This window comes from Lacerta agilis, chromosome 16 (genome assembly GCF_009819535.1).
Source record: "Lacerta agilis isolate rLacAgi1 chromosome 16, rLacAgi1.pri, whole genome shotgun sequence".
In the NCBI taxonomy this organism is placed as follows: Eukaryota; Metazoa; Chordata; class Lepidosauria; order Squamata; family Lacertidae; genus Lacerta; species Lacerta agilis.
This window is the reverse complement of record NC_046327.1, coordinates 23,348,941-23,376,828: the sequence shown is the minus strand read 5'-3', so window position 1 is coordinate 23,376,828 and position 27,888 is coordinate 23,348,941. Positions and strand designations below refer to the sequence as shown.

Genomic DNA, 27,888 nt, shown 5'->3' with positions numbered 1-27,888 from the left:
ACAACATCCTGACTGAAAGTGCAGAGCATGTTGCTCACCACCCTGGCCCAGCCATGGTTTTCCTGTCAGTCCAAGCGAACAGACTCCTGTTGATTCAAACGGTGCTGATGAGCATCGAGAGGGGCCTGAAGGAAGACGAACGATGATTTCATATTGCCCCGTGTGTGGAAAACCAGTCTACTTTGGTAAGTTTATTTCTCTCTCCTCACTGTATTTAAACTGCAGCTCTCTCGTGAGTTCATAAGGCTAGAAATTAAGGGCAGTACTTTGAGGCTCTGGTGAGGATGGTAAGTCTGAAAGGCTCAATTCATGATTCATGGTTAAAAGACTGATGGCTGGGGGGAGGGGGGAAAGTGTATTTGTATGGGTAAGTGTTGAGATTAGGTTTCATATTAACTTGCTTCCAGATCCAGATTTTTTTTGTTGGGTTACCCCAACAAGAAAAGAAAAGAAAAGAAAAGAAAAGAAAAGAAAAGAAAAGAAAAGAAAAGAAAAGAAAAGAAAAGAAAAAGGATCTACAAAGTGTCTATAGCTCAGTGGCAGAGCATCTGTTTTACATGCAGAATGTCCCAGGTTCATTCCCCAGAATCTCCAGGGAGGATTGGTTGACATTCTGGAGACCCACTGCCAGTTAGTGTAGACCAATGTTTCCCAAACTTAGGCATCCAGCTGTTTTTGGACTACAACACCCATCATCCCTAGCTAGCAGAACCAGTGGTCAGGGATGATGGGAATTAGAATTGCAGTCCAAAAACAGCTGGAGATCCAAGTCTGAAAAAAACACTGGTGTAGGCAATCCTGAGTTAGATGGATTAACGGTCTGACTTAGTATAAGGCAGCTTTCAATACTCCTTTAATAACTTTGGTGCAATTTTTCTGTCATGAAAGAGTTGGATATGGAGAAATTTGGGATGTCTTCTTTCACATTAGGAAAACCTTGTCCTTTTGCTTCTGGACTCTCTGCCTGCTATGTGGCCACAACCTCTTTGCCAATTCTCTTTCCGGTCCTTGAAGCTTAACACAGCGTACAAAAGAAGTGGGGGGGGGGAGGTTCTGAAAAGAAGAACAAACCCTACACGGCTGCCTCATTGTTTGAGCTCTGGACTTTTTCAACAGAACTGCCGAATTGTTCCACTTTTGTTTTTCCCTAAAGAGTGTACATCTGATCCTAGATTTGAAGTGCTCTGTATGGCTTCTGTTGTGCGAACATCAGTCTTCCTTCAACTCCACCCCACAAAGGCACTGAGAACTATTCGTTTCTGTAAAAATTGCAATTCCCGTCCTGAAGCTAATTTGGGTGCTATGCAGAATTATTCCACCCATGCCAAGGAAAAAAACAAACCAAGGAAAAAAGTATAAAATACTCAGCCATGACTAATCCCTAAAACGAGGTAAAGGTATAATAAAGATATAACCCAAACTAGGGTTTCAGTTATGAGGGTTTTCATTTGAGTAGTATATATATATATTTGTCTAATTCCACTTAGTTGTTTAGGGGCCCTCACCCCATTTTTTGGAGTTGTGTTCAGTCAAGTTTGGGTTATATCTTTATTATACCTTTACCTCGTTTTAGGGATTAGTCACGGCTGAGTATTTTATACTTTTTTCCTTGGTTATTACATTCTGTGGTTGTCTTTCTGTTTTTTCACTAAGGAAAGAAACAAAAACAAATAGTTGCACAATACGCCCATTTCAGAAGGTTATTACCTTTCTCGTGAAATATATCAGAAGAAAGCTGCATATGGTTTGAAGTCATGAGCAAGATAAAGAACTGGGCTCCTTCTGTAATTCCGTACAGGCAAAGTCAGGAAGCCTCCAATAGCTAAAATAGCAAAATTGGCTAAGTCACATTCTCTTACTCTGCAAAATTCTGTAGTTGCTTCAACAGGGACCTACCATATAGGATGGGAAGAGGGCATGGAGCAAGCAGAAAAACAAATCTGTGGGTCACTTGTAGGGTGCCTACAGAAATCCATTTTATTTGCTCATTTATGATCATTTGTGCTCAAGACGCTGTCAGAGTGGTCACACACAATCCTACTTTCAATTCTGTTTGGGCCTGCAAAAGTTGTGGAGTGGTCACAACACTTCATTTCCAAGCAGTGCATATCCTACAACTTCCTCCTGAAACCCAACAACTTTTTAGAGTGTAACTGTTCTGGTTTAGTTTTTGCCCTGCTTTGGTTATGCTGTAGCCCCTCTAGACAGCAACAATGTGGTAGCACAGGGGAAGCATCCCAGAACAAACTAAAGAAGAATGAACACACAACTAATGCACTATTGCTGTGTCAACAGCATATTGAAGAACGTACCTGCACTAAAACACTAAAACACCTGTCTGGAGTTGCTTCTTCCCATTTTATGGCTCTTCTCAGCAACAGCACAGATAGTGAAGCCAAACTTTTGCTGGGAACTTTTGCTGGGAATTAATTATAGGATTCAGGTGGTAGGAAATCTTCGAAGTGCTTGCTTTGGCAGACCCTGGAGACAAACTGCTTCTAGCCTACAACCCATGAAGCACCACAACCCCCGAAACATGCTAGGAGGGCTTTTCAGGGAAGGCCTCTCAGAAATGGCTGCCCCAGAAATTGGATTGCCTCTACTAAATCCCAGGAATCTGGCCTGGCATCCAGTTATAGTGGAATTCAGCAGCACTACTCCTGAATTTGGAGTGGTTGTGGACTAGGGTTGGGCTTGGACAAGGGATACAAATCCCCAGACAAAGAAGAAGCTCCCTGAGTCACCTTACACTATCAGTCCTAGAAGATTACAGTGGTACCTCGACTTACGAATTTAATCCATTCCGAATACACATTCGTAGGTCGAAAAATTCGTAAGTCGGAAAAAGCGATTTCCCCATAGGAATGCATTGGAAACGAAAAATTCGCAAGTCAAGTAAACCCCATCTAAAACCGCCAATGGATGTCCATTCGTAAGTCGAAAAATTTGTATGTCGAGTAATTCGTAAGTCGAGGTACCACTGTATTTTGTTCTGTTCTTCAGTCTATTATTTTTTTAATCTTCTTTTTTACAAGTACCCCATGGTCAACTCCCCCCCCCCACTATTTAATAATACATGATATTAGTATTGCACTCTTCCCAACTACCCAAAGTCACCACAGCTGTCTCAATCATTATTACAACTGTGTAAGCTAGGCTGGTATTATGACCTATGTCTTAAAGATGGAGGTGAGAAGATGGAAGCTGTATCGTTTGCCTAAAACCATCTAGTGTGTTCACTGATGAACATACATTTGAACCCAGAACATCTCAGCTCCTTCTCAAAACACACTCCTGGCCTCTGTATACTAGCCCAGTGGTTCCCATGTCACACCCCCTCACCACCACAGGCCACTTGAAAATTGCTGAGGATCTTGGTGGACCACTTAACGATTTTTCTCCCTGTCATAGCAAATTGTGATATGTGCTAGATGATGTGTGATTTTTAATTGCATTTTTAATTGCTTCTTTCAGTTCTTATATTGCAATTTACTGCATTGCAGTTTGAATTCCACAGAATTAGCATTGTAATACAATTAAATACAATATCAGAAATAAAAGGAGCAATAAAAACTATATGAATGTTAATGAGAACATGCTGTGGACCATCGGAATGAAGCTTGTGGACCACGGGTGGTCCACAAGCCACAGTTTGGGAGCCCCTGGACTAGCCTGTTTTGCTCAGAGGGAAAACCAGGCAAGGTGTTGGTTGCATGGAAGTAATGCAAGGCTGGGCATTCAGGAAGCCACAACAGTCAGAAGGTAGCAAGTGTAGCAGAAACAGGAAGAGCAGGTCACAAACAGGAAGCACTGAAGATGTCAAGCAGCAGCATTGAAATGAGAGGCAAACATTTACAAACCACAGAGCACAAGCAAAAGGAGAGCTCTAAAATGAGTGCAACCTGATGTAGATTTCCTTTGAGACACATGCAGTCACGGCCCACAGTTCACCAAGTGAGTTGCCAATGGATGTTCCTGGGAGCTCAATAGCTGTGCAGCAAAAGACCTTTTGACCAGTGTGTGGTTGCTCCTTTCACTGCAGGAGGTATGCAGACCCTCAGAGCCAAATGTCACCCTCCAGGACACTCTACTGGGGGCCCCAGGCTGCTCCTTTCTGGACTTCCTCCCCTACCAGCTGTATCCTCATTGGGATATGTCCTTGAACTGCAATAGTGCTTCTTGTTTACATGGGGGGAGCTGTGTGTGGACAGAGGTCTAGGAATATCTGGCATCTGCATGACTGGGATGAAGCTCATGGTCCAGGGAAAATGAGCCACATCCAGTTGTTCTGACAAGTTTTTGGATCTGGCTAAACCCATTAGCACCATATGGCCTGCAGAAGGTTGCCCAGCCTTAGGTTAAAAAAAGGTTCCCCACCTCTGCAGTGCACCATCAGACTCCCACTGATGCGCTTAATAAATAATATGAGAAAACCAATTGTCATCTCCTTGCCCTTCTCTTTCCAATTTGGGCATGCAAGATGGTTGAGTAAACAGGTGACATGTTGCATTGCTCCAGAAAACCTGGGGTGATGAGTACATGCACCGGTTTCTGTCTGCTGGTAGCCATGATGGCTATATTCTACCTCCACTTTCAGAGACACCATTCCTCCGAATACCAGTTGCTGGAAATCACAGGTGGGCAGAATGTTGTTGCGCCCAAGTCTTGCTTGCTGGTTTCCTATAAGTATCTGGTCAACCACTGTGAAAACAGGGTGCAGGAGTAGATGGGCCATTGGCCTGATCCAGAAGGCTCTTCTTATGTTATGTGACTTGACCATCTGGTCTGACCATCGATTTAGGGATGCCTGAGAATGGGATTGGTTATGTGTCCTCCCATTCTCCATCCTTTGAAATGTCTTACTCCCTCTCTGGTCTGAAAGGCATTTATTTTATTCTGAACTTCTGTGGTGTTCAAAGTTCTTCTTCTGTCATCACCATCCCTTCGTAGGGTGCTTTTGAGTGTGCTCAAAGTGTTTCAAATTGGTAGCTCAGTGGTCCTTACAAAAACTCTGTAAGGTAGGTCAATGTTATAATCTCCATATTGAAGATGGGGAAGAGTCTATGTGGACAATGAATAAGTTCATGGCAGAGCCAAGATTTGAACAGGAATCTTCCTGGATCAACAGCTCACCTTCTTGGGCATTATATTACTCAAGTAAACTTTGTAACAATTGCACAGTCTTGGTTTGTAAGAATGAGTTAGCACCTAGGAATGCCTGGTTCAAACTTCATGAATCTCACCCAACATCTCCCCCACCCTTTCTTCTCAATTTGCATTTGTCATATGGGGGCCACAGAGCTAACCTTCAGGGTTCTTGTAAAGATCATTGAGATAAGTTATGTGTGGTGCTTTGAGCACTTAAGATAGCACTGTTTCAATGCTCTTGTTTATGCCAGACTGGGAAAACGGCTGACTCAAGGCTGGCACTGTCACAAGGCACTTGGCAGGATACTTTTTGTAGCTAGCTTTTGTGTGCTCTCATTCTACTTCAGAAACTTTCCAGGTTGTAGATTTCCAGTAAAAATAAACTGTCCAATTGGCTTTCTGGTGCCAGCTCTTGGCTTCTCAAGACTTACTATTTCTCTCTCTCTCCTCCCCACTCTCTCAAAACTCTCCTCAAAAGTGATAAAATAAATATTAGTGCAATGATTTCACAAACTGGAATTCTCACAGGTAACAGCTGTGTTGGGTTGATTTAGTAGAATCACACACACTGTCTCTCTGTGGTTGAACACAGCCTTCAGAATCACACATGCTGTAAACACAGAATGTAGCTGAATAGATAGAAAGGTGGATACTGTGATGGCCACTTTAGGGCTCATCTGCTCTTCCATTTCCCCTGCTGCTTTCCCCTGGTTAAAACTGTGGTTTAGCACTGAATCAGAACGATCACCATTCAGGTTTTCTGTGCATTGCCGTTTGTTCCGATTTAGTGCCAAAGAGCTTGTTTTCTGAGGGCAAAGGCAAAGGCAAAATGGCTCTTACTTGTCTCTAGAAGGCACAGGACAAGAAAAAAACCACTCAGACCCATGCTTTCTAGGCATGGGGCAAGTGGAAATATAGGTGAGCCCTCAGATATTGTGATCCACTCTTCTGCCTGTTTCCATTATTCCCAGTGTCCATTAATTGTTTTAGAACAGGGATGGGGAACCTTGCTGCTTTTAATGCTGAACTGAAACTAAACGGCACACTTCCTGAGAGAAGACTCGGCAGTTCCTCATAGGGCCGAGACACAGGGCTATTTTTTCAGCCGGAACTCTCCGGAACGCCATTCCGGCATCTCTCAGGTGGGCACCATTACCATTATGAGAGAACAAGGGAGGCATTCATGGTGAGTTCCAGCACCTCTTTTTCTAGAAAAATAGCACTGTTGATACAACACACCTGTAAGCCTCCATATGCTGTTGGACTACAACTCCTATCATCTCTGAGCATTGGCGATGCTGGTTGGAGCTGATGGGAGTAAGAGTTCAACAATATCTGGAGGGCCAAAAGTTTTCCATCCTTGTTTACAACCTGAGTCATGAGGCCAAACTCACAGAGCTGCGAAAGTAAAACGATACCCTGAAACTGTTACAGGTGGGATGAATAATATCTGATAGAACTAACTCATTTGCAAATTTCACCCATATTAATTACACTCCTGCTAAATCAAGGGTGTAATTAAGTCTTGATGGCTATGGAAATGGTTACCGCTGGTAGTATTTTCATATCGCCATAGGTTCCCCACTACCACAGTAGTTATTACCACTGCTGCGGTGTTTGGTCAAGTAAATACTCCTATCAGGAGTAATTAATACTGGCGGCATGCTAATGGTACTCTAAATGCTGTCAGAAATGACTGTGTATCTGAGTCCTGGCTGTGAAATCCCTTCCATTAATGAATGCTTATGGGCACAACATGACCTTACAAGCTTGTTTGCTTGCCAGTATTTTGACTTTGCAAGGAGGAATGTGACAGGAGAATATTTAGGGTGACAAGAGAAGCACAAAGAGGAAGAAAGGAACTAAACTGACCATTGATACTAGCAATTTAAACCCAGGTATATATGCATTTAGGATAATCTGTTCTCTCTCTCCCACACCCCATTTGTAACAATCAAATTGGTTTTTTCTGTTACTTTGCCTTTTCTATGTATGTCCTTGGGTGCTTTCTTTCCTTACAGGGCACTCAACTTGCAATATTAAAAATAGTGATCAGTGAGTGAAAAACAGAACAATGGAATATATTACATTATTGAAAATTTCAGCAAAGCATGCCTCAACATATACTGCAAAGACCACTTCGAGATTTAAAATTTAAAGATACAAGCCGCTGATTCAAAATTTACATGATTCAAAATTGAGAACATGAGCAAATCTTTTGCCTGAATGGTTATGAGGACAGGCAATGATGGTACTTCGGTGGGGTGAAAAGGGGGACATTATATACTTATTTTACACGTTGTCTTCTTTTGTTAAACAATAAATTTATACAATTATCCATATGTGGGGTGTTTCTGTGATTTTGTCAATTTACTTGATAATGATGACAAACATTTACCGGTATGTGGCACATTTCAAGTGGTCACAGCACTTTGTGCAAATTATCACTCAATAATCTTTATAAGGTAGACCAAGAGTTACCAAACTTTTCGGACCAGAGGGCACATTTCAAATTTGGAGAAAGTACTGTGTGGGTTCTGGTCACAAAATGGTTGCCGTGGAGGCGAGGCATGGCATAACATAACAACATAACATAACAACATAACATAACATAACATAACATAACATAACATAACATAACATAACATAACATAACATAACATAACATAACATAACATAACATAACATTAGAGAAAGTACTGCTGTTGTTGTTGCTCTACCTTGGGAAGTCACCTGTCCCGATTGTGAAGATCTCACAATATGGATTCCCTGCTGCCCACATAGAATGATGCTGTTGTTGTCTAATAATGATAAGGATATTTCGCCAGTGCTAGGGGAAAATACATGTCAGCTATGCTGCTTTCTCTCTCTTACACAAACAGATCAGGCACACATACATTTCTTTCACACTCATACAAACACACTTCGCATATATACAGCCATACATTTATCTGCCCCCGCTCTACCCAAGTGTATCTCTCTCTCACACACAGAAACCACAAAGACCACACAAACCTTCCCCTCTTTTTCACACACAAACCACATGCACATATCTCCCTCTCTGCTGAAGTGCATCTGTTTCTCTCTTTTGCAGACCACACAAACACCCATGCAGTATCAGCCCCACAACATACATCTCTCCCTCTCACACAGACCAAACATACACATAGATCACATATTCACACCTCTGCCCCCCCACTCCACACACATATCTGCCTCTTTGCCAATCACACACACGTAGAGAAAGTGACTCACCTTCAGAAAAGCTGTTCCATGGGCAAAGTAAAGACCCGCCTTCAGCTCCACAAGGCTGGCAGGCAACAACCAGTTGAATTAATGGGGTGCTCCTTTTTGCTCTTTTCTGCCCCATCCAGACATAGCGGGTGAGGGAAGTCCCTTCACAGCATGAAGCTCGTGCCTGATGCCAGCTCTACATGGCTGGCAGGATACAAACAAGCAAGCAGGAGTGACGCCAATGGGGCAGTAGTCCCTGCCAATTCTCATTCCCTAAACATTCTTCCAAATTAGAGTGTAAGAGAGTGGGCCCTTCTAGCGTCAGTAACTGCTCTGTCATTTCACTTGCATAATCTGCTTAGCGTTTACCATCTCAGTGCCTGCAGGTATTATTCTTCTGTGTGCCATAGTGGTGACCCCTGAAGTAAGTCACCCTATATTATACCCAGGGTGTCATGGGAAGGGGTGGAGAACACTGGCAAGATTACTTAACAGAGCAATCCTATGCACATTTACCCAGGAAATCTGACCTGCTAACATTGAAATCAGCTATGGGGCCAACCTGACTGTGTAACCCATACACTGTGCTTTCGGTGGCCATACCTTTCAATGCAGCAAGAGGATGAAGCAGCAAGTGATCCACACTGTACCCCAAGATCCCTTGCAATGTCAGAAGGGATTCTGAGGTGCATTTCTCAGATCCCATGTTGCAGTTGTTGGGGGGCAATAAAACATGGTGCATTGCTTTAATGAGCAGTTCCACGCAGATTTTTCTGGCAAAAGAAAAAGGTGTTGAGAGATCCAGCCATACAATCTAATGTGATTCTCTTGTCTACCTTAGGGAGTTACTGCTAGCAGGCACAATTCTTAGGCCCTGAGTAGATTTGTAAATTCTGATGTTGAATAGAAGTCAATGAATACAGATGTCATCAGTTTAGGAGCATGTGAAAAAGTACCAGTTTGATGTGCTTGCCTCTAAGTCATGCAATATCAACCCCAGTCCAGATAACTGTGAACCCTGTGACTGCACAAATATGCTGGGCAAAACAATGTGGAATCCCACCAATCAGTGGTACAGAAAGGGAAACTGAGTCCTGATTCTGTCCCCCAACCAACCCCCAACTCTGCTTCAAAAATTGCTTCAATTGCAATGTTACACTTCTTCTTCAACAGGTCAGAAGCAGGTGCACCAACTCTAGGGGGCAGAGGTGTCAACAGCCCCCTCAATATTCAGGGGGCTGAGCCCCTTGCTAAGAATTTGTGAGGGAGTGGAAGAGGCTGAACTGCTAAGTGAAGTGTGTCACGGCATCGGCAGAAGGCTGGCCTGGCCTGTGAGGGGTTGGGAGATGCTGCAGGGACTGGCGTGGCCTGCCATGAGGTTACACTGTCACTGGCCTCCACAGCATCTCTTGACAATGTGAAGGCCAGGCCAGTACAGATTTCTGCTAGGCCGTGCCAGTCCAGCCTGCAGGACATTGGAAGACGTGTGTGACATCACGCAACGTGACACACACACGACGTGCGCTGTCCTGCCCCCATCTTGTGGGCAACCCAGCACCTGTGGTTAGAAGCAAACTGGAAAATTCAGTTAGGATCCCAGGTCAACTTCCTGCTTTTTTTGCTGGGAGAAGGGCTGGCCCTACCATTCGCCAGAGTGAAGTGAGGATGCTCAGGTGGCTGATTTTAGGTGTTCAGAAAATGGCAGCAAATTGTTACCTATGTCATTTGTTCTGCTTGTATTTGTACTCTTGGGAAGAGAGGCAGTTGGGGGATTTTCCTGCCTCAGGTGCCAAAATAACTCAGCTGGCCTTGGGTACTATGGCAACTTGACTTGTTGGCAAGGAGAGGGCGGGGGTTTCCATTTGTTTTTCCTCGCACCGGGCTGCAAAATGTCCTTGAACTGGACCTGAGGGTGGTTTAGGAGAAGCGAGGCAGACGGTGGAGTTTGTGGGCACAGCTGAATAGAGACAATGCACTGTTTTCGGCGTCGGATTTGTATTTGATAGGAAGTGGAGCCCTCTACAGACTCTGGATGCGTATGGGCTTCTGTTGAGGGATGTGCTCACCTGCTTACTAATGCTTCACCTCAGCAAGGGCAGTGAAACAGTCAGTTTGTTCCAGAACAGCCTTTTCCCTAAGGCGGCGAGGACGTACTGTGCTGAGTGTGGAGGCCTTCAGTAGCATCCCCGGCAATTGAGCTTAACGAAGGGGAGTGTGGTGTTTTTAGAGTGTGACTGATGTGTTGCGCATTTAATAAGTCCCAGCACATCCTGTTGGAAGGTGATGGGACAAAACCGCTGACAGATTTATTTTCCAGGATCAGATGGCTCCATTATTAATCACAGAAGGTACATACCAAGGGAAGGAATGAGATGAAAGATAAAAATAATCTGGATTGGGAACCGATAGAGCTTCTTTTACTTTTCTCTTTTTTTCCAGCTTTCAACTGTTCAATGAAAAGTAATTTTGGATAAGAGCTTGCCTATATTTTGCAGCAGGTTTTCAATATATATTTTAATATATCGGCTATGGTGCAGAGTATGTGCAGAACCCGTTGATAGCAGAGGCAAAGCCCACAAGTGCATTGTGCATCCGTCTTCCCCCCTTACACTGGTGAACCTCAAGTATTAGCAGCATTTTATCTTTAGCTATTTTATTTACTGAAAAGGTTTTACATATGGCTTAATCATCAAAATTTCTAAGCGATTTGCATGAGCCATAAAATATACATTAACTTTACTGAGAGAATCAGGTGCTAAAAACAAGCTCACCTGTAAAAAAAAATTCTAAATGAAAACAGCAGTTTTAAAAACATGCATTATATAATGAAATTACATATTAAAACACGTCAAATTTACATGTATGGCTAGGCTTGCTTAAACAAAATACGTTTTAGCTGGCGCTGAAAACAATATAGCATATCAATGGGAATGGAATTTTAAAGTGTAGGTCCTACCACAATGAATATTGGATTATTTAGAAGTTTTCCCATATTCCTTTACTTAGCTGGTATTCATTTGCGTGGCCAGGTGGAGTCCCCCGAACCCCAGGCAGTCCCTGAGGGAAATAACGACACGTGACAACGTTCTATGGGATTAAATTGGCCACAACTTTATTAATATTCAGTTGTAGGGAGACCTTGGCTCAGGCATTGGGCGTTTATCCTTCCCAGCCCCCCAGCCGGGGTTCTGGGTAATATCAGGGTTATCCAGCATGAGTGGGGAGTGGGCTAACTCTGGAGAACATATGTTCAAGCAGATAGCCCACCCCCTGTTCGCCACTGGAGGGGAAGGGCAATGACAACCTCTGGGTGTATGGGCCAATGCCTCCCCCTGAGACCCCTTTAACGGGAACCCTGTTATTGCTGCCGCAATGGGGGCGGGGTCACCGCCCCATGCCCCTCCCATTTTGTAGATGACTAAAGGATTCCGTCCAAGGCCTGCAACCGCCAAAGTTGTGACGAATTGCTACGGGAAAGGCGAAACCTGCCAATGCAGGGAAAGTCCTTTCCGGCCCTTCAACAGCGACCTTGACATAGCAGCGCCTGCGTGCCTGTGGGAATAAAATGGTTAACCTGCAGAGTAAACGTTAAATGAGGGAGTGGTGGGTGGGGAAGCTCTGAATCCAACGGCCGCTTCCCAGGTATGACTCAGCTCCTATTGTGTGTACTGTCTAATCCCTCCTAATACCTGGCCAATCCCCCCCCCCCGGCAACACCTCTCCAGCTGGGATTGGGCAGCTGCTTGAGTGGGTGGAGACTACAGGTATCCAACCTGGGAAGGTGGTGCCAGACCCAACTGCTAGGAGCTGCACCGTGATCACAGGAGGCTACTCACGACCACACAAAATGCACACCCCGTTTGATGCGGGGAACGGTCATTATTACATTTCTATCTCCACACCTTAACTGCCTTTAGTACAAAATTGTCCCTTCCCTGCCATGATCTGGTCTGCTCTCGCACAGACTCCCAGGTAAGTTAAGGTTTTAGCCTGAATGTCTGCCTGTTAAATGTATAGCAAGGTTAAATGAATAATCATTTTTTCCTTTTAAACCTGCCTACCCTCAATTCCCTTCCTAAACCTGAAATAGCACTGATCTTTCTGTTTTCGATATGAGGCTCCTTTGTATGTAAGCAGTGTGCTTAGTTTGGCTCATAACTACAAGCAAGCAAAAAGCAAAACGTGAACTTGCACTGGTTTCCTCTGCCTTGGGGTACAGACCTATGAAAGTTGAAAGGAGAGTTGGGGGGTGCTCTAGGAGCAGAAGTTCAGACCTGATCCTGCCTGGCTTAAAGAGGTGGGGATTTTCATTGTGAACCTTTGCAACCCCCATGCCTAACCTACATTTCTGTCGCGGCAGCATCACATCCTGCAGCTACATACATGAATTTTTAAATATTGTGTCAGAGGAAATTAGATGAGTTCATGTTAGTACAAATCTCCTTCCACTTTTTTTTTAGAGTGATAGCATGTGAGCAGAAGGGGTCAGGATGGAACGTCTCCATTAGTAAAGATTTGTTGCTTGTTATGGACTTATGCTGTGTGATGGGGAACCTGTGACTAATAATAATAATAATAATAATAATAATATGCCACCCATCTGACTGGACTGCCCCAGCCATTCTGGGTGGCTTCCAACAAAAATACAATAAGACATCAAACATTAAAAACTTCCCTATACAGGGCTGCCTTCAGGTGTCTTCTGAAAGTCAGATAGCTGTTTATTTCCATGACATCTGATGGGAGGGTGTTCCACAGGGTGGGCACCACTACTGAGAACCTCCTGTGATTGGCCAGTTAGGCAGGAAGGCAGAATTTAATCTTCCTGGCTGCTGGAAAGGAAGTTGTCCCATTGCCAGTCAGGATTCCACCAGCCAGGCAGCTTCCGTCGGCTGGTGGGAGGCAATGCTACCGCCCCTTGGAAGTAGGTAAGCAGACTGTGCCTACTCAGAAGTTACTCCCAGGTAAGTAGGCGAAACAAAAAAAAAAATCCTTCCAGTAGCACCTTAGAGACCAACTAAGTTTGTTACTGGTATGAAATTTCGTGTGCATGCACACTTCTTCATATACACTGAAACAAAAGTGTATCTGAAGAAGTATCTGAAGAAGTGTGCTTGCACATGATAGCTCATACCAATAAGAAACTTAATTGATATCTAAGGTGCTACTGGAAGGATTTTTAAAATTTTGTTTCGACTACAGCAGACCAACACAGCTACCTACCTGTAACCAGGTAAGTAGGACGAGGATTGCAACCTTAGCCTAAGAATAAGCAGTGGCATGATCAGGACATGCAGAGTGGAAGTATGGCTCAGCATCCCCACACATGTTCTGCTTCTGATCTTAATACAGTGGTACCTCGGTTTAAGAACAGCCCTGTTTATGAACTATTCAGTTTACGAACTCTGCAAAACTGGAAGCCGAATGGTGGAAGGGTACCGGCGGCGGGAGGCCTCATTAGGGAAAGCACACCTCGGTTTAAGAACAGTTTCGGTTTAAGAACACATTTCCGGAATGGATTAAGTTCGTAAACCGAGGTACCACTGTAGTGTGCTTTGTGTCCAACCTGGCTGGATCCTGCTACACCAAGTGGGAGACAAGGCGATGGCATTGACTTTTGGTCAATGGAGCCTTCTGGACTCTGCTTTGGTACAAGCCAGGAGCTTAAAGTATGATATGAAGTTGGATTAAGAGCATGGCTTGTTCTGAAGCAGATAGCCATAATATTCTAGTCTGAACACAGTGGGAAACAATGGTTAATTAGAAACTCCCTGGTCTAACTGTGGGGTGTGAAAGTGGAGCAGTGAATGGGATCCATGCATGAACAAAAGGTTTGTGCATATCTCAGCTGAATCACAACCAGGTCATTCTCTCTCAGCACGACCTACCTCACAGGGTTGTCGTGAGAATAAAAAAGGGGGGAAATCATGCCTACTTCGGAGGAAAGGCAGGTTATACAGGGTGAGTCTTTTAAAAAGTCTTCTGCTGTCCGACAGTGGAATTTGCTGCCAAGGAGTGTGGTGGAGTCTCCTTCTTTGGAGGTCTTTAAGCGGAGGCTTGACAGCCATCTGTCAGAAATGCTTTGATGGTGTTTCCTGCTTGGCAGGGGGTTGGACTGGATGGCCCTTGTGGTCTCTTCCAACTCTATGATTCTATGATATGACAAGAGGCCCCATGGAACATATGTACTCTGTATCCATGGGGCCTCTTTTAAAGGACTCACCCTGTATATGTAATAATTTAACTAACTAGAAAAATAAAACATACTTGTGTCGCTGCAAAAAAAAAACTGTAAAAAACTGCCAATGCTTTCTTCAGTTTTGCTTTCCTTCCATACCATAAAGACCAAAGCTTTAGGCCTGCAAAGAAAATGGTTCCTTTGGTTGAGCACTCAGAAGAACTTCCTTGAACATCTCCAAGGCTTTATGTGCCCCCTAATTGGAAAACACAAATCATATATACTAAACAGTTTGTGACCTGGAGTAAACTATATTATTGTTTTTGTGTGTGCAAAAGATGGCAAAATATAAAAGAAAAACAACACGCGATTGAAGTGAAGATGAAAGCTCCTTTATTGTCTTGGCAAGGTATGAAATATCCAATATGTAAAGTTTGAACAAACTTCAAAAAAGATTCATGTTGCAAAAACTAAGGTGTTAAAACAGGAGGGGAAATGGCAAATTGTTCCTGCATGAAAAGATTCTACAACTCCTTTCATTCTGAAATTACTTTGGCAAGTAATTCCGTGGATCAAAGCTGCATTCCACATATGCTCCTCCATTAATGAGGTGCTTGGAGTATAATTACTCATACCTTTTCCTTCTCTTAACAGCTGAGCGGAAGCGTTCTCTAGGCAAAGACTACCATCCCCTTTGTCTGAAGTGCTACCATTGCAAACGGCAGCTCAGCCCTGGCCAGCACGCCGAGGTAGGGAACAAACCATCGCCCCATCTGTCTGCTTCAGTGACTTGCTACACCCTGACAGCAATCTGTCTCTCCCGGTGGAGGGCTCCGCTTCCAAAGGCCTGCCTGGGATTGAGTTGCTGCCACTAAAGGCTGCTTAGAAGTGCTTTAATGTGATGGCTGGGGAGACGGGAAGGAGGATGCACAGGCTATGGTTACTTGGAAACTGGGAAAATGCCTGTCAAGAGTACATGTGTGTGCAGAGGGTATACGTGTGTGCAGAGGGGAGATATTGCAAGGCTCCCAGTGTGTATGGGCATGCAATGGATCTCCCTACAGAGGTGGGCAAACCAGTTAATTTCAGTCTCTCCTTTCTCCAATCTCAAATTGAGTTTGGCACATTTCCACAAACATTTGTTTTTTCAAAGGTCCTCAAATCAGATTTGTGTGCCACATCTCTTCTAATGGACACACATTTCTGCCTAATACACATGCTTTGGCAAGCAATTTCCCTTAATATTGCATGCTATGCTCACCAGGATGTGAATTTTTATGTAGACTTACCCATAATAAATGCATGCATTCTTGAACACATTTTTGGAAGTTTGACGAACTCCATCGCAAAATCCGGATTGGTGAGGATTTTGAAGGACAGCTGCGCTTCATTTTGCAGTATGTTTTGGGTACTGTGAATTAGGTAGGTTTGCATTAATATAAGGACCAAACAGAACTTCTCCCCCCCCCATCTTTACCTCTGTACATAGGGACACAAGAAGCTGCCTTAAAATGAGCCTGACTTGTAGTCCATCTCAGATTGGGGTCTCTCCCAGCCCTACCTGTAAATGATTCTGGGGCCTTCTGCATACAGTGATGATGTAGGCAGCCCCAGAGTTTCTTGTCAGGTTTGGCCCAGGCCATACATAGGATGGCAGGTGGGTTTTGCCTCCTAATGTAGTTTATAGGAGAAAGGAAAAGGATCACTCTGGGATCCTATCAGGGTGGAACCTAAGTATGCCCTTTGACCCCCCATCACTAGTTGGCCATGACCAGTGCCTAGTATTGGAAGCAAGGAAGTTTCAAAGGGAAATGGGCATGGAGCTCAAACAGGGATCTGTAATCCCAGCAAGAGGCAAACAGAGATTAAGATGCTTATACCAGCCCTTCTGCTTTATCATTGCTCACAGCTCGATCTTCTCTGACTTCTTCCCTTCCTGCTCTCCCTTCCCTCAAGGGAACCCCTGGTAAGGAAGCTTTCTGGCAGCCAAACAAGAACTTCTATACCAACTCTGGACTTCCTACCTGGACCATTGAAGGCTTTATTCTTGAGGTCCAGGGAGTGAAAGAGGAGAACTTGAGATCCAAGGCAGGACTTGGGTTGTCATCAGAGAAGTTATTGAGAAAGAGGGCCATTTGAAAAGTTCATGAGATGAGGTGCCTCAGGACTACAGCAGTGGTACTGAGTTTTCAGTGGGATCTATGACACGTTCAGAATAGGTCTCCCTAGGGTTTATTATGGTTGGGTGGGATCCTGACATCAGTACTTTGATGGGGGCCAAAATGTTGCTCTCTCTTAAGTATGCACCAGATTGTGTCCTATTTCTTTTGTCTCATAGACAAAAGAAGCTGTTGAGTTTGGAGGGTGCCCCCATCTGCTTAGCCCCATCTTATCATGTCCGTCAGGAAGCCCCTTTTTTTGCACAGAGACTAGCTAAAAGTCTTGCCAAGTCTGACGGGTGGTGTATGGTACAGGGAACCACCCTTGGTCTCAGCAATTCCAAGATGAATCTCTGAGCACCATGACAAGTTGAAAAAATGTAATATTGGCCATGGCAGCAATGAAAAGAGAAAAGGTGCACAGACTGAGTTCCAATGAGTGCAAACTGCCTGCAAGACAACCCTAAACCAGTGTTCGTCAACCTGATGCATTCTAGATATTTTGGTCTACAACACTTTACAGTCCTGGTCAGCATGGCCAATGGTCAGGGGTGATTGGAAGTGTAGTGCAAAATATATAGAGGGCACCAGGTTGGCAATGGCTGCCCTTAGCATCTTTTTTCTAAATTACCCTGTTGGGTTGGAGGCATAGACAGAGGAACATGGGAAGCCACCTTACATCAAGTTGGACCATGGGTCTACCTAGCTCAATATTGTCAGCCCTGACTGGCAGTGGCTCTCCAGGGTTTCAGACAGGGGTCTTACCCAGCTCACCAGGGGATGCTACAGATTGAACCTGGGACCTCTTCCTGCAGTCATTGCAGCAGACACAGGTCAGTGATAACATTATGTAGTTCAGATGCAGCTGACTTGGAGACATCTGTGCAGAAATTTTAGTTGAGCAGTAAAGTATTATCTCGACTCTAAATCACTTGAAGTCAGGAGGGTAGATAACAACCAAGAAACATTCTCATTCTGATTCGGGAAAGGGACCTGCGAAGCAATGGCTTTCTTGTGCTCGGTAATGGAAAAGAGAATCGATTCTAATATGGTTCTTCCAGGGCAAGCCCAAGCAGAGATTTCAGCTTACCATCGCTGCAAAGTGGTTTCCCGAAGAATGTCTGATCCAGTTTTGTTGCATTAAATCAAGTTATCTTCATGGGGATGTATGAAAAATTCATTGTATATGGAACAGCACTAATATTTGCACAGCATGTGCCACAGGATAAGGGGGAAAATACTGAGCATCTTTTCAGCCACATTTGAAATCCTTGGGGGAATCAAGTCATGCAGCATAAAAACTTACATTTGCAGGATCATTTCCTGAGATTGTTACACCCTCCCCCCTGGATTTTTTTTCTGCACCATTGAGCTCTAGATTTAAAAAAATACAGGCCTGCTATATATGTGATCTAACAAGCATCAGTTTGTTTAGAGAGGTCTGCGGGTGCACAAAGTGCACTAGATGGTTCTCTTCACTACAATTGTTTATTACACTAGACATTTTCATATGCTGGTATTGGCAGTATGGGGTTTGGTAAGGAATGACCAAGAGGGATGAAGGTGGCACTGTGATCTAAACCACTGAGCCTCTTGGGCTTGCCGATCAGAAGGTTAGCGGTTTGAATCCCCGTGTCGGGGTGAGCTCCCGTTGCTCTATCCCAGCTCCTGCCAACCTAGCAGTTCAAAAGCACGTCAAAGTGCAAGTAGATAAATAGGTACTGCTCTGGCGGGAAGGTAAACGGTGTTTCCGTGCACTGCTCTGGTTTCAACAGAAGCGGTTTAGTCATGCTGGCCACATGACCTGGAAAAACTGTCTGCGGACAAACATCGGCTCCTTCGGCCAGTAAAGCCTCTTGCGTTGTCTGGGTTGCTGAGCTTTGTGAATTGTTTGGGATAAATTCTTCCTTTTAACCTACTACCGGTATTTGCATTCAGAGGAAATCCCCTGTTGGCACCTGGTGGAGGATTTCTTCCCAAAACAAAAAGCACTTTCAGAGAAGGGGAGGGAAGGGAGGGTGAGCTTCCCTGCCCACCAGCTGACATCCCACTAATGATCAGCACCCATAAAAAAACCATTTGTGTCAATTAGGGATAGAAGGTTCTGTCATTTTGGTTCTCTCAGTTTCTCATTTTTTTACAATCTTAAATTCAATTCTCCACATTTTGCAGCAATTTGCAAATTTTTCATTTGAAAATCCTCATGAAAATCTGTGTGAATTTCTCCTAACAAATATATTTTATATGCTGTTATGATGAATGTGCTCATTTTTTTGCAAGCAACACCCCCCTCAATATAACACATTTTTGTATGTTATTTTTCACCAATATATTCACTTTTATGCACCTTTCCCCTCAGCATATGCATTTTTGTGAACCTTCTCTGGTTGGAGAATTGCCTCCCAAAATCTGGATAAGTGCAATTTCAAAGGATGGGCTGTGCTGCAGTTGACAATGTTCTTTCAGAATTGCAGTGCAAAATTTGGATGAGTGCAAATGTTAAATGAGCTGTGTTTCAGTTTTTCATATTGTTCTGGAAACTGCAAAGGTTAACACCATGGCTGGTTTAGGTCAGTGCTGGAAAGAGCCCCGTTGAGGCCCTGGAGAGCTAGTCACAGTAGATGTCTGATGTAACATATCTTCATATGCCTTGTCTCACAGGATGAGGGGAGCAAGGCCAAAATTACACACACACACACACACACACACCACACACACACACCACCCTCATGCTGACTTCCCAAAGCCAGTTAAGTGAGGCACCGGTTTTTGGGAAGGAGGCATGAGGCTCTTGCACGATCCTAGAGCCCTCACACCTCTTCCCAAAGCTGGGCAAGCTCTAACTAGGCTTTGGGAAGGAGGTGTGAGGACTCCAGGACCCTGTCAGAGCCCTCACACCTCCTTCCCAAAAACCAGCACCTCGCTTACCTGGCTTTCAGACTGTCTTAATTGATTCAGCCTTGTAGAATATTACATAATTATATAGTGCCGTTGAGCATGTGAAGAGTGCCTCTTCCTCACCATTGTGGGGAATCTGAGACATAATCTGGGATGAAGAGGCAAAGCTTGCAGATTGCTCAGATCTTATTGCTCAAGTCAGGCTTCAGTCCTGGCTATTCTCCATTTATAAATTAACTGCTACATGCTGTCGGTGCAGGTACCATTCTAGTGAACAGAGCGTAACCTGTCAATGAGCATCCAGGTCAGGCTGCCCCAAGGCATTCCAGCTTTTGAGAACAGGCTGACCTATGGGTGGGGTTGCTCTGCAGGTACCCAAAGAGCATTTCTGATGTCATCATTGGCCCTGTTAAGTGCAGACTAGGGATGAAAGGATCTGTCAGTCTTGGTTCTCTCGGTTCTCATTTTTTTCCTATCTTAACTGTAGTTTTCCCATACTTCCATAGCATTTGCTATTTAAAAAAAAATCATGGAAGTTCACCAGCACTTTCATTTCAATATTCTCCTAATAAACATTTTTGTATGCAGTTTTGATAAATGCAATTTTGCAAGCGACTCCCCCAAATATAATTCAACCTAATGCGACTCTCCCCTAATTTATTCATTTTCATGTCCGCATTCCCTAATATATGCAACCTTCGCTGGCTGGAGAATGGCACCACAAAATCTGGATAAGTGCAAATTCCGAAGGATGCCTGCCTATCAAGTACAAACTTGATAGGTTCATGCCTCCAACATTTCTCCGATGAAATTAGGGACGTCCATTCCATAATGATATTTATACCCCACACATCTTTCTGGGTTTGCCCCAGACACTTTGGGCAGCTTCCAACAAATATAAAAACATAATAAAACATTAAATATTAAAAAAAAAAACTTTCCTATACAGGATTGCCTTCAGATGGCTCGGGGGTTGGATAACTCCATACCCTCCAACATTTCTTCAATGAAAATAGGGACATCCTAAGGAAAAGCGGGGGCATTCCAGGATAAAATCAGAAACTGGGATGGCTTCTCTAAATTAGGGATGACCCTGGAAATAAGAACACTTGGAGGGTCTGTAGGTTAACCTTTAAATGTGACCTCTGTCATATTTCTTCCCTGTCCCTAGTGCAGAACAAGCTCTTCTTTGAATAAAAAGCAAAGCGAAGTATGGAATAATGGCAAGCTATTAACTATGATCTCTCAGTGAAGGCTGTGAGAGCTTCCCACACTCCATTCTGCCATTAAACCCTCATCCTGCCCTCCTGTGTAACAGCCATGTGTTTTACTCTGCATGATCACACCCACATCTTCGCCAGAGTTTAAATCCCATTAACAGGAACATTTGGGGGAGGCATAATGGACATGCATTGTAATAGCTTTAGAGTCAAGGTATGTTTTGAATGATTGGGGGTGGGACATTATAATATGAAAGGGTAGGGGGCTGTCTCTTCTACTCATTGACTGTTAGAAGGGTCCCACTGCATATACCTCGTGCAGACACTATAAATAATTTTCTATTAGCACCTGGCTTAAGGTAATAGTTAGGCTTCAAGGAGAAAATGACCTGGCTGGATTTAAACATTTGTGGGGAAGCAACAGGCAATCCAAACTTGCAAAGCAATTTTCAGCGGGTATTGAGTTATTGAAAGGGAGAGAAAATAATTCCTATATGCAGTGTATATCTTAGAATCATAGAATCATAGCATCATAGAGTTGGAAGAGACCACAAGGGCCATCCAGTCCAACCCCTGCCAAGCAGGAAACACCATCAAAGCATTCCTGACAGATGGCTGTCAAGCCTCTGCTTCTTGTTGTTGTTCAGTCGTTCAGTCGTGTCCGACTCTTCGTGACCCCATGGACCAGAGCACGCCAAGCACTCCTATCCTTCACTGCCTCTCGCAGTTTGGCCAAACTCATGTTAGTAGCTTCGAGAACACTGTCCAACCATCTCATCCTCTGTCGTCCCCTTCTCCTTGTGCCCTCCATCTTTCCCAACATCAGGGTCTTTTCTAGGGAGTCTACTCTTCTCATGAGGTGGCCAAAGTACTGGAGCCTCAACTTCAGGATCTGTCCTTCTAGTGAGCACTCAGGGCTGATTTCTTTGAGAATGGATAGGTTTGATCTTCTTGCAGTCCATGGGACTCTCAAGAGTCTCCTCCAGCACCATAATTCAAAGCATCAATTCTTCGGCGATCAGCCTTCTTTATGGTCCAGCTCTCACTTCCGTACATACTACTGGGAAAACCACAGCTTTAACTATACAGACCTTTGTCGGCAGGTGATGTCTTTGCTTTTTAAGATGCTGTCTAGTTTTGTCATTGCTTTTCTCCCAAGAAAGCCTCTGCTAAAGACCTCCAAAGAAGGAGACTCCACCACACTCCTTGGTAGCAAATTCCACTCCCGACAGCTCTCACTGTCAGGAAGTTCTTCCTAATGTTTAGGTGGAATCTTCTTTCTGTAGTTTGAATCCATTGCCCCGTGGCCGCTACTCTGGAGCAGCAGAAAACAACCTTTCACCCTCCTCTATATGACATCCTTTTATATATTTGAACATGGCTATCATATCACCCCTTAACCTTCGTTTCTCCAGGCTAAACATACCAGCTCCCTAAGCTGTTCCTCATAAGGCATTGTTTCCAGGCCTTTGACCATTTTGGTTGCCTTCCTCTGGACACGTTCTAGCTTGTCAGTATCCTTCTTGAACTGTGGTGTCCAGAACTGGACACAGTATTCCAGGTGAGGGTCTGACCAGAGCAGAATATAGTGGTACTATTACCTCTCTTAATCTAGACGCTATACTCTTATTGATGCAGCCCAGCATTGCATTGGCTTTTTTAGCTGCTTGCATCACACTGTTGACTCATGTCAAGTTTGTGGTCTACCAAGACTCCTAGATCCTTTTCACATGTACTGCTCTCAAGCCAGGTGTCACCCATCCTGTATTTGTGCCTTCATTTTTTTGCCCCAAGTGTAGTACTTTACATTTCTCCTTGTTAAAATGTTAAAATCTATATGTAACATTTCAATTAAATTGATTTATAAGAACATAGGGAGTTGCCTAAAACAGAACCAGAGCAACAGCCCATTTTGTCTATAGCAGGGATGGGCTATAGAGACAGGTGTAAAAGGCTTACTGTTGGCATCTTCTGTCTCAAGAGACAATGGGGTGCACCTCCGGGGGTGTTAGCAGCACCAAAGTGACCTTCCATGGTGTGCAAGCCTAGGCAATGTGTATGGAGGTTCTGGGCTGCAAAGACAGCAAGACTTCCCTGTCGGCCTCACTGATGTGGTCCAAAGGAAAGCAGAGCAATACATTGGCACCAGCTTGGCTGCAGGATTGCATGAAGGAGGTGTACACGGCACCACCCAACCATCTTAGGGACACCATCTGTGTAGGGTTTACTCCTTACCTTTCCCTTCTCCCAAGATATCCTTCAAGGCAGCGGAAGCACACACAGAGTTCCATTTTATATTATCCCTGTCACTGTCAGAAGCTCGCATGCAGAAAACAGCTGAACTTTGGATAACATTCAGCTTGACATCTTTCTCTCTCTGCTTTTAAATCTCAGCTCTAAATCAACATCTTTCATAAAGCCTTTCTTAAATCACCAGGGATTCACTGTTCTGTGTTAATTTCGCTCCTGCCTTCACATTTGATACATCTAGGGATGCTTGAGGAATTAAATTTCTGTGAATTCCAGTGTGAACTGACCTGATCCGCACCACACTGACTAGTGTGCAGATCAGAATGTAATTATCTTTCAGATTTTGCACCTCTCCAAATCTTGTGACGCTGTTCGCGGTTATAAAAAAAGGTATTAAATTGCATATTTTACTATAAAATGCATTTAGAAATGCATACACTGAGATGAAATATGGATTTAAGTGTGGATTTTTTTTTAAAAAAAGTGCAGATTAATGCAGAAACGGGATGGAACAGACTTATGAATCAACACATAGGAAAATGACATAAGCTAAAAATAGGCTGGTATGCCCATTCCTAGCCAACTTTGCATATTGTTTTCCACCCATAAGATAGGAAGTTGCAAGGGCAGCCTGTTGCAGTGATTGTTTGCATAGTGGAGAGTTATGGTGCCTTTTATAACTAGCTGTTTATTCACAAACGTACAGGCTAAGCTGATGCAAATCAAGCACGTGCCCTGGTATAATTAGTCCCAACCATATCAGTCTACCTCCCCAATATCCCACAATTTCCTGCGGTTTAGCAATATTGCTGGAACAATTCCCAGGCTTGAGCCGCTTTGACCCTCTGTTGCTGGCAATCAAATACTAAAAGCATTCTTCCAGCCCAGGTGGGTTTGAGCAGCCAGTGGCCATCAACAACCAAGGGAGCAGGATCCTATCACCTTACAGCAAGTTCCCATCAAGTGAGGGGGGGGGCAGCAACTTCTGCATCAGGCTGTGTCTTGTACAGTAGCCTGCATGGCATTAGAGACATGTAAGCGTCCTTAGCAAATCTGGGAGAACTAATCCTTCTTCTGTTCTACTTTCACAGCATGATGACAAACCTTACTGCACCCACTGCTACCTTCAGCGCTTTGGACCCAGAGGTAAACCCCTGTCCCATTAACCAGTTGTCCTGCACTCACAGAGAAGAGCTGCAATTCTCAGAGTCAATTCCTTTTCACAGAGAACTCCGACAATTGTATCTTTGGGGTGGGAATTAGGGTCTCCTAACAACTCTCAGCACCCTACAATGCCAGGACTCTTGGAGGGAAGCCGCTGGCCAATGCACCATTATTAAGAGATGTATTTGTGCTCTTCCACTTAACAACTTTTAGGAAAGAAGGGCCATCCACACGTCCCTCTTATCCTACAATGAAAATTCATTTTGCCTGCCTGGAAGTAGCCCAGGGTTCCTGATTGCAAGGAAATGCCTTGCTCATAAACTGATTTATGCGCATAGGTTCCTTTTTCAGGAATGCCACTAATTTTTGTGGCGGTGTGAGGCAGAGAGAGACGGCCAGCTGGTGCAAACCTGTTCACCTCTCATATACTGTATTCAGAGAGAGAGAGAGAGAGAGAGAGCAGGGAGGTTGTGCGAAGACCCATCATGCAATGCTGCTCTGTCTTCCATTGAACTGGCTCCATGCAACTCTTGAGGATGATGTGCAGTTCCCAGCTGGGGCAACTCGCTGTTGTGCAAAAAAGGGTCGGGGCAAAAAAGAAAACACCACCAAATTAAATCCACAATCATCCTGCAACGAGTCATTTGGGATCTTCTCAGAACGACCATCAGAGAGTCCTGTTAGCAATTTGTGCTTGTAGGATGATTCAGGTGACTGGGCCATCACATGCCCACACCAGATGGGAAGATTGGCCTGCACAGATTGAAGCAAACCCCCCATTTATCCTTGCATCATCAACTCCCCTCCCAAATGGACTATATAGCACTTTTCTTGAAAGATACTACCATACATTTAAAGTGCACAACTACCCCTAAAGAATCCTGGGAACGGTTTTGTTAAGGTTGCTGGGAGTCGTAGCTCTGTGAGGGGGGTGAACTACAGTTCCCAGGATGAAATGTGCTTTAAGGTATGGTGTGTACACAGCCTATAAACCACTCATCGTTTTAATCTGTTCCTAGTTGCCTCCGTGAAAGTTCAGCCTCTTGCTTCAGGGAAAGTTTTGGGGTGTGTAGAAAGAAAAGGCGCTTGGTTTCACTTGCATCAGCTTGGCCAGAAGCCAGCCTTCGCTCTGTGCTGGCATCTGGCATAAAGGGGTGAGAAAGGTGAAAAGGAACGAGCTGCTAATTCCCTCTCCCTCCATACACGGTGGGCCTGCCACTTAGTCAGCAAGCCTTTTCCTCGCTGCAGCCAAGTGGAACGTAATACCATATGTTGCTCTCCAATTGTGGCGGCGGGAGAGCCCAGCTCTCCCCAGGAGGGAAGAGGGAAAGAGGTCTAGAACAGTTCTGTTCTTCTGCTTGGTATCCATCAGGAGCAGGATGCAGGGGCAGGAAAGACACTCTGATGACCCGATAGGTAAACTGCTTTGTATGTAAACACATTTTTTCTTTAAAAAAATCGTTTTAAGAACCTGTTTCTGACTTCTTGTAAAGAGTCAAGTTTGGAATCTGATCATTCAGAATGTGGTGGAATAATGAGAATAAACACGGAAGGGCCTGGAGTGAGTTTCATTTAATCATATGATAAACCTAAATTATCTCAGGCCCTTTATGTCTTTGTCATCATTGTTTCAGAATTAGGTCCTTCCACTTTATGCTGTCCGTGACCCGTGGCTGGGTTTGCATCCAGGTTTCTAAAGCAGCAAATTAAATTTTCAAGTACATGGATTAGCATGCACATTTGCAATGCCTAGGTCTGGGTTTTGATCTTGTGTTCAAGGTCGAGGCTTGTTTCATGGCTGAAATATTTATATCCCTTCTCTCAATTGCTTTTTGAGTCAGCTATGTGAGGTTGGTTGCCTTTACTTCAGAGATCATAGATGTCTGTTCAGGGCCATTATCCTGAGTTAACAACCCTTGTTTAAACAAGAAAAGAAGCTCCTTTGGGTTGTTGCTGAGGTCCATTCCTTCCAATTTGAATCGTTGTTTTCCTGCACTAAGTTCTGAACTCCACCCAGCATATCAGACCAATATAGGAAGTTGCATTACATTAAATCATACCATTGGTTCATCTAGCTGTCTACACTGACTGACAGCAGCTCTCTAAGGTTTCTAAAGAGGTTTCTCCCATCCTACCTGGAGACAAGTAAACTGAATTTGGGGCCTTCTCATGCAAAGCAGATGCTCCACCACTGAGCTGCAGCCCAACTTCTGCTGAACATCACGTGGTAGAACTGTTCCAGGACTGTGTTATTTCTGGCTGCAAGTGGGGACTGCATTACTGCACTATTTTATCTAAAAACTCCCTGCACATAGAAAGCTTAGTAATAAGTATTCTTGCCCATCTTCCTCCTTGACTTGAAAACCTACACCTGCAGGCTGAAGTAATGGTTTTCAGGATCACTGAGTGTGGTCCATGTGGTGGGATTCAGTGTTCCACCATACCTGTATATAGGATGTTCTCTTTAGCTATCATGGCTAATGCCTGTTGATAGACCTGTACTACCTGTTCTCTGTTAATTTGTCTAATTTTCTCACAGTGCAGCATACAAACATTAAATACCAGTATATATTATACGTAAATTCCTCAGATTCCAATGTGCCAAATAGACGTACAATAACTAGACCTATTTACTAATCCCCCCCCCCAATGAATCAAGACAGTGAGCCAATTTTCATTTGCTGGGTCTTGGTGTTGTTTGTGCTCTTTCATGGGGACCATCACTGTGTGCTTGGATTACTCTCGTTGACCGAAACATCTTGCCTCAGTCTTAGGCTACTTATATTGGCACAATGTGCAACGTTACGCAACGTGAGCATAATCCTTTGCAGTCTCCCATAGGTGTATAAACTGGGATCAGATTGTGGCTTCCTATGTCAAACGATATAAATAATACTGGAGCTTATGTTCATTTTGGTTTCTCGTGAGACCTGGAAGTTCAGCCGAGTCCAGGTTTTAATTGAACACTTTGGCAATGCTTCTGCAGAACTCTGAGCAGGTTTAATTTCCTGGCAGGAGAAATCTTTGATAAGGATTTCAAAGGAAGTGCTGCAGATTAGGCTTGCGCACCATGTTCTACAGCATGCATTTGTGTTTTTAATTATCCGACTTTTGAATGTGAGTTTTGCTTTATGGAGAGAGAGAGAGAGGTGAAATAAAATACGATCCCCCCCAAACAACGTTTTCTAAAATGTTTTATTTTTTTAATTTGCAAAGGAACAAGACCATCAACTACCCGCTCATCCTTTGGGGCATCTCCTTCTCCTAAGGTTCCAGCAGAAATCCGAAAGGGCTCATAGATGTCTTTCCTTGCTTATGCTGTAGAAGTAGCAATTTATAAAGCAATGTCAGCTGGAAAAGGGTGTTGCTTGAACATAACTAATAATCTAAACAAGGTCAGACAGCTTCCGTAATAGAGTTCACCCTACCTTTGGTTAACATAGCAGCTGTGATAATATATTGTAACAGGTTAATAGTGAACATTGTTGAAATGTATAAATGCTTGCAAAGCATCTGTAACTTTATTTAGACTAAGATATGTGCCTATTTTGTATATGTTGGTACTGAATAATAAAGCACTTGTGAACACCTGCATTTTGCAGTTTTGTGTCCTTCATTCAGCAAAGCATCATGTAAG

General features: G+C 43.9%; 1 protein-coding gene across 1 annotated transcript; it reads left to right on the top strand.

The window, feature by feature from the left end:
* LOC117061250 (cysteine-rich protein 1-like) lies at positions 1 to 27,845 on the top strand. The gene is made up of 4 exons (XM_033173958.1): positions 1 to 185; positions 15,215 to 15,309; positions 24,179 to 24,233; positions 27,468 to 27,845. The coding sequence occupies exons 1-4, from the start codon at positions 143 to 145 to the stop codon at positions 27,548 to 27,550; spliced, it is 276 nt and encodes a 91-aa protein (XP_033029849.1). The 5' UTR covers positions 1 to 142; the 3' UTR covers positions 27,551 to 27,845.
* Positions 27,846 to 27,888: the final 43 nt, after the last annotated feature.

What these genes read in the sequence shown, in the direction of transcription:
- LOC117061250 (XM_033173958.1), top strand. Translation starts at nt 143, where the DNA reads ATGATTTCATATTGCCCCGTGTGTGGAAAACCAGTCTACTTTG. An exon ending in TGGAAAACCAGTCTACTTTG is followed by an intron (nt 186 to 15,214) that starts GTAAGTTTATTT and finishes TTCTCTTAACAG; the next exon opens with CTGAGCGGAAGCGTTCTCTA. An exon ending in GCCCTGGCCAGCACGCCGAG is followed by an intron (nt 15,310 to 24,178) that starts GTAGGGAACAAA and finishes CTACTTTCACAG; the next exon opens with CATGATGACAAACCTTACTG.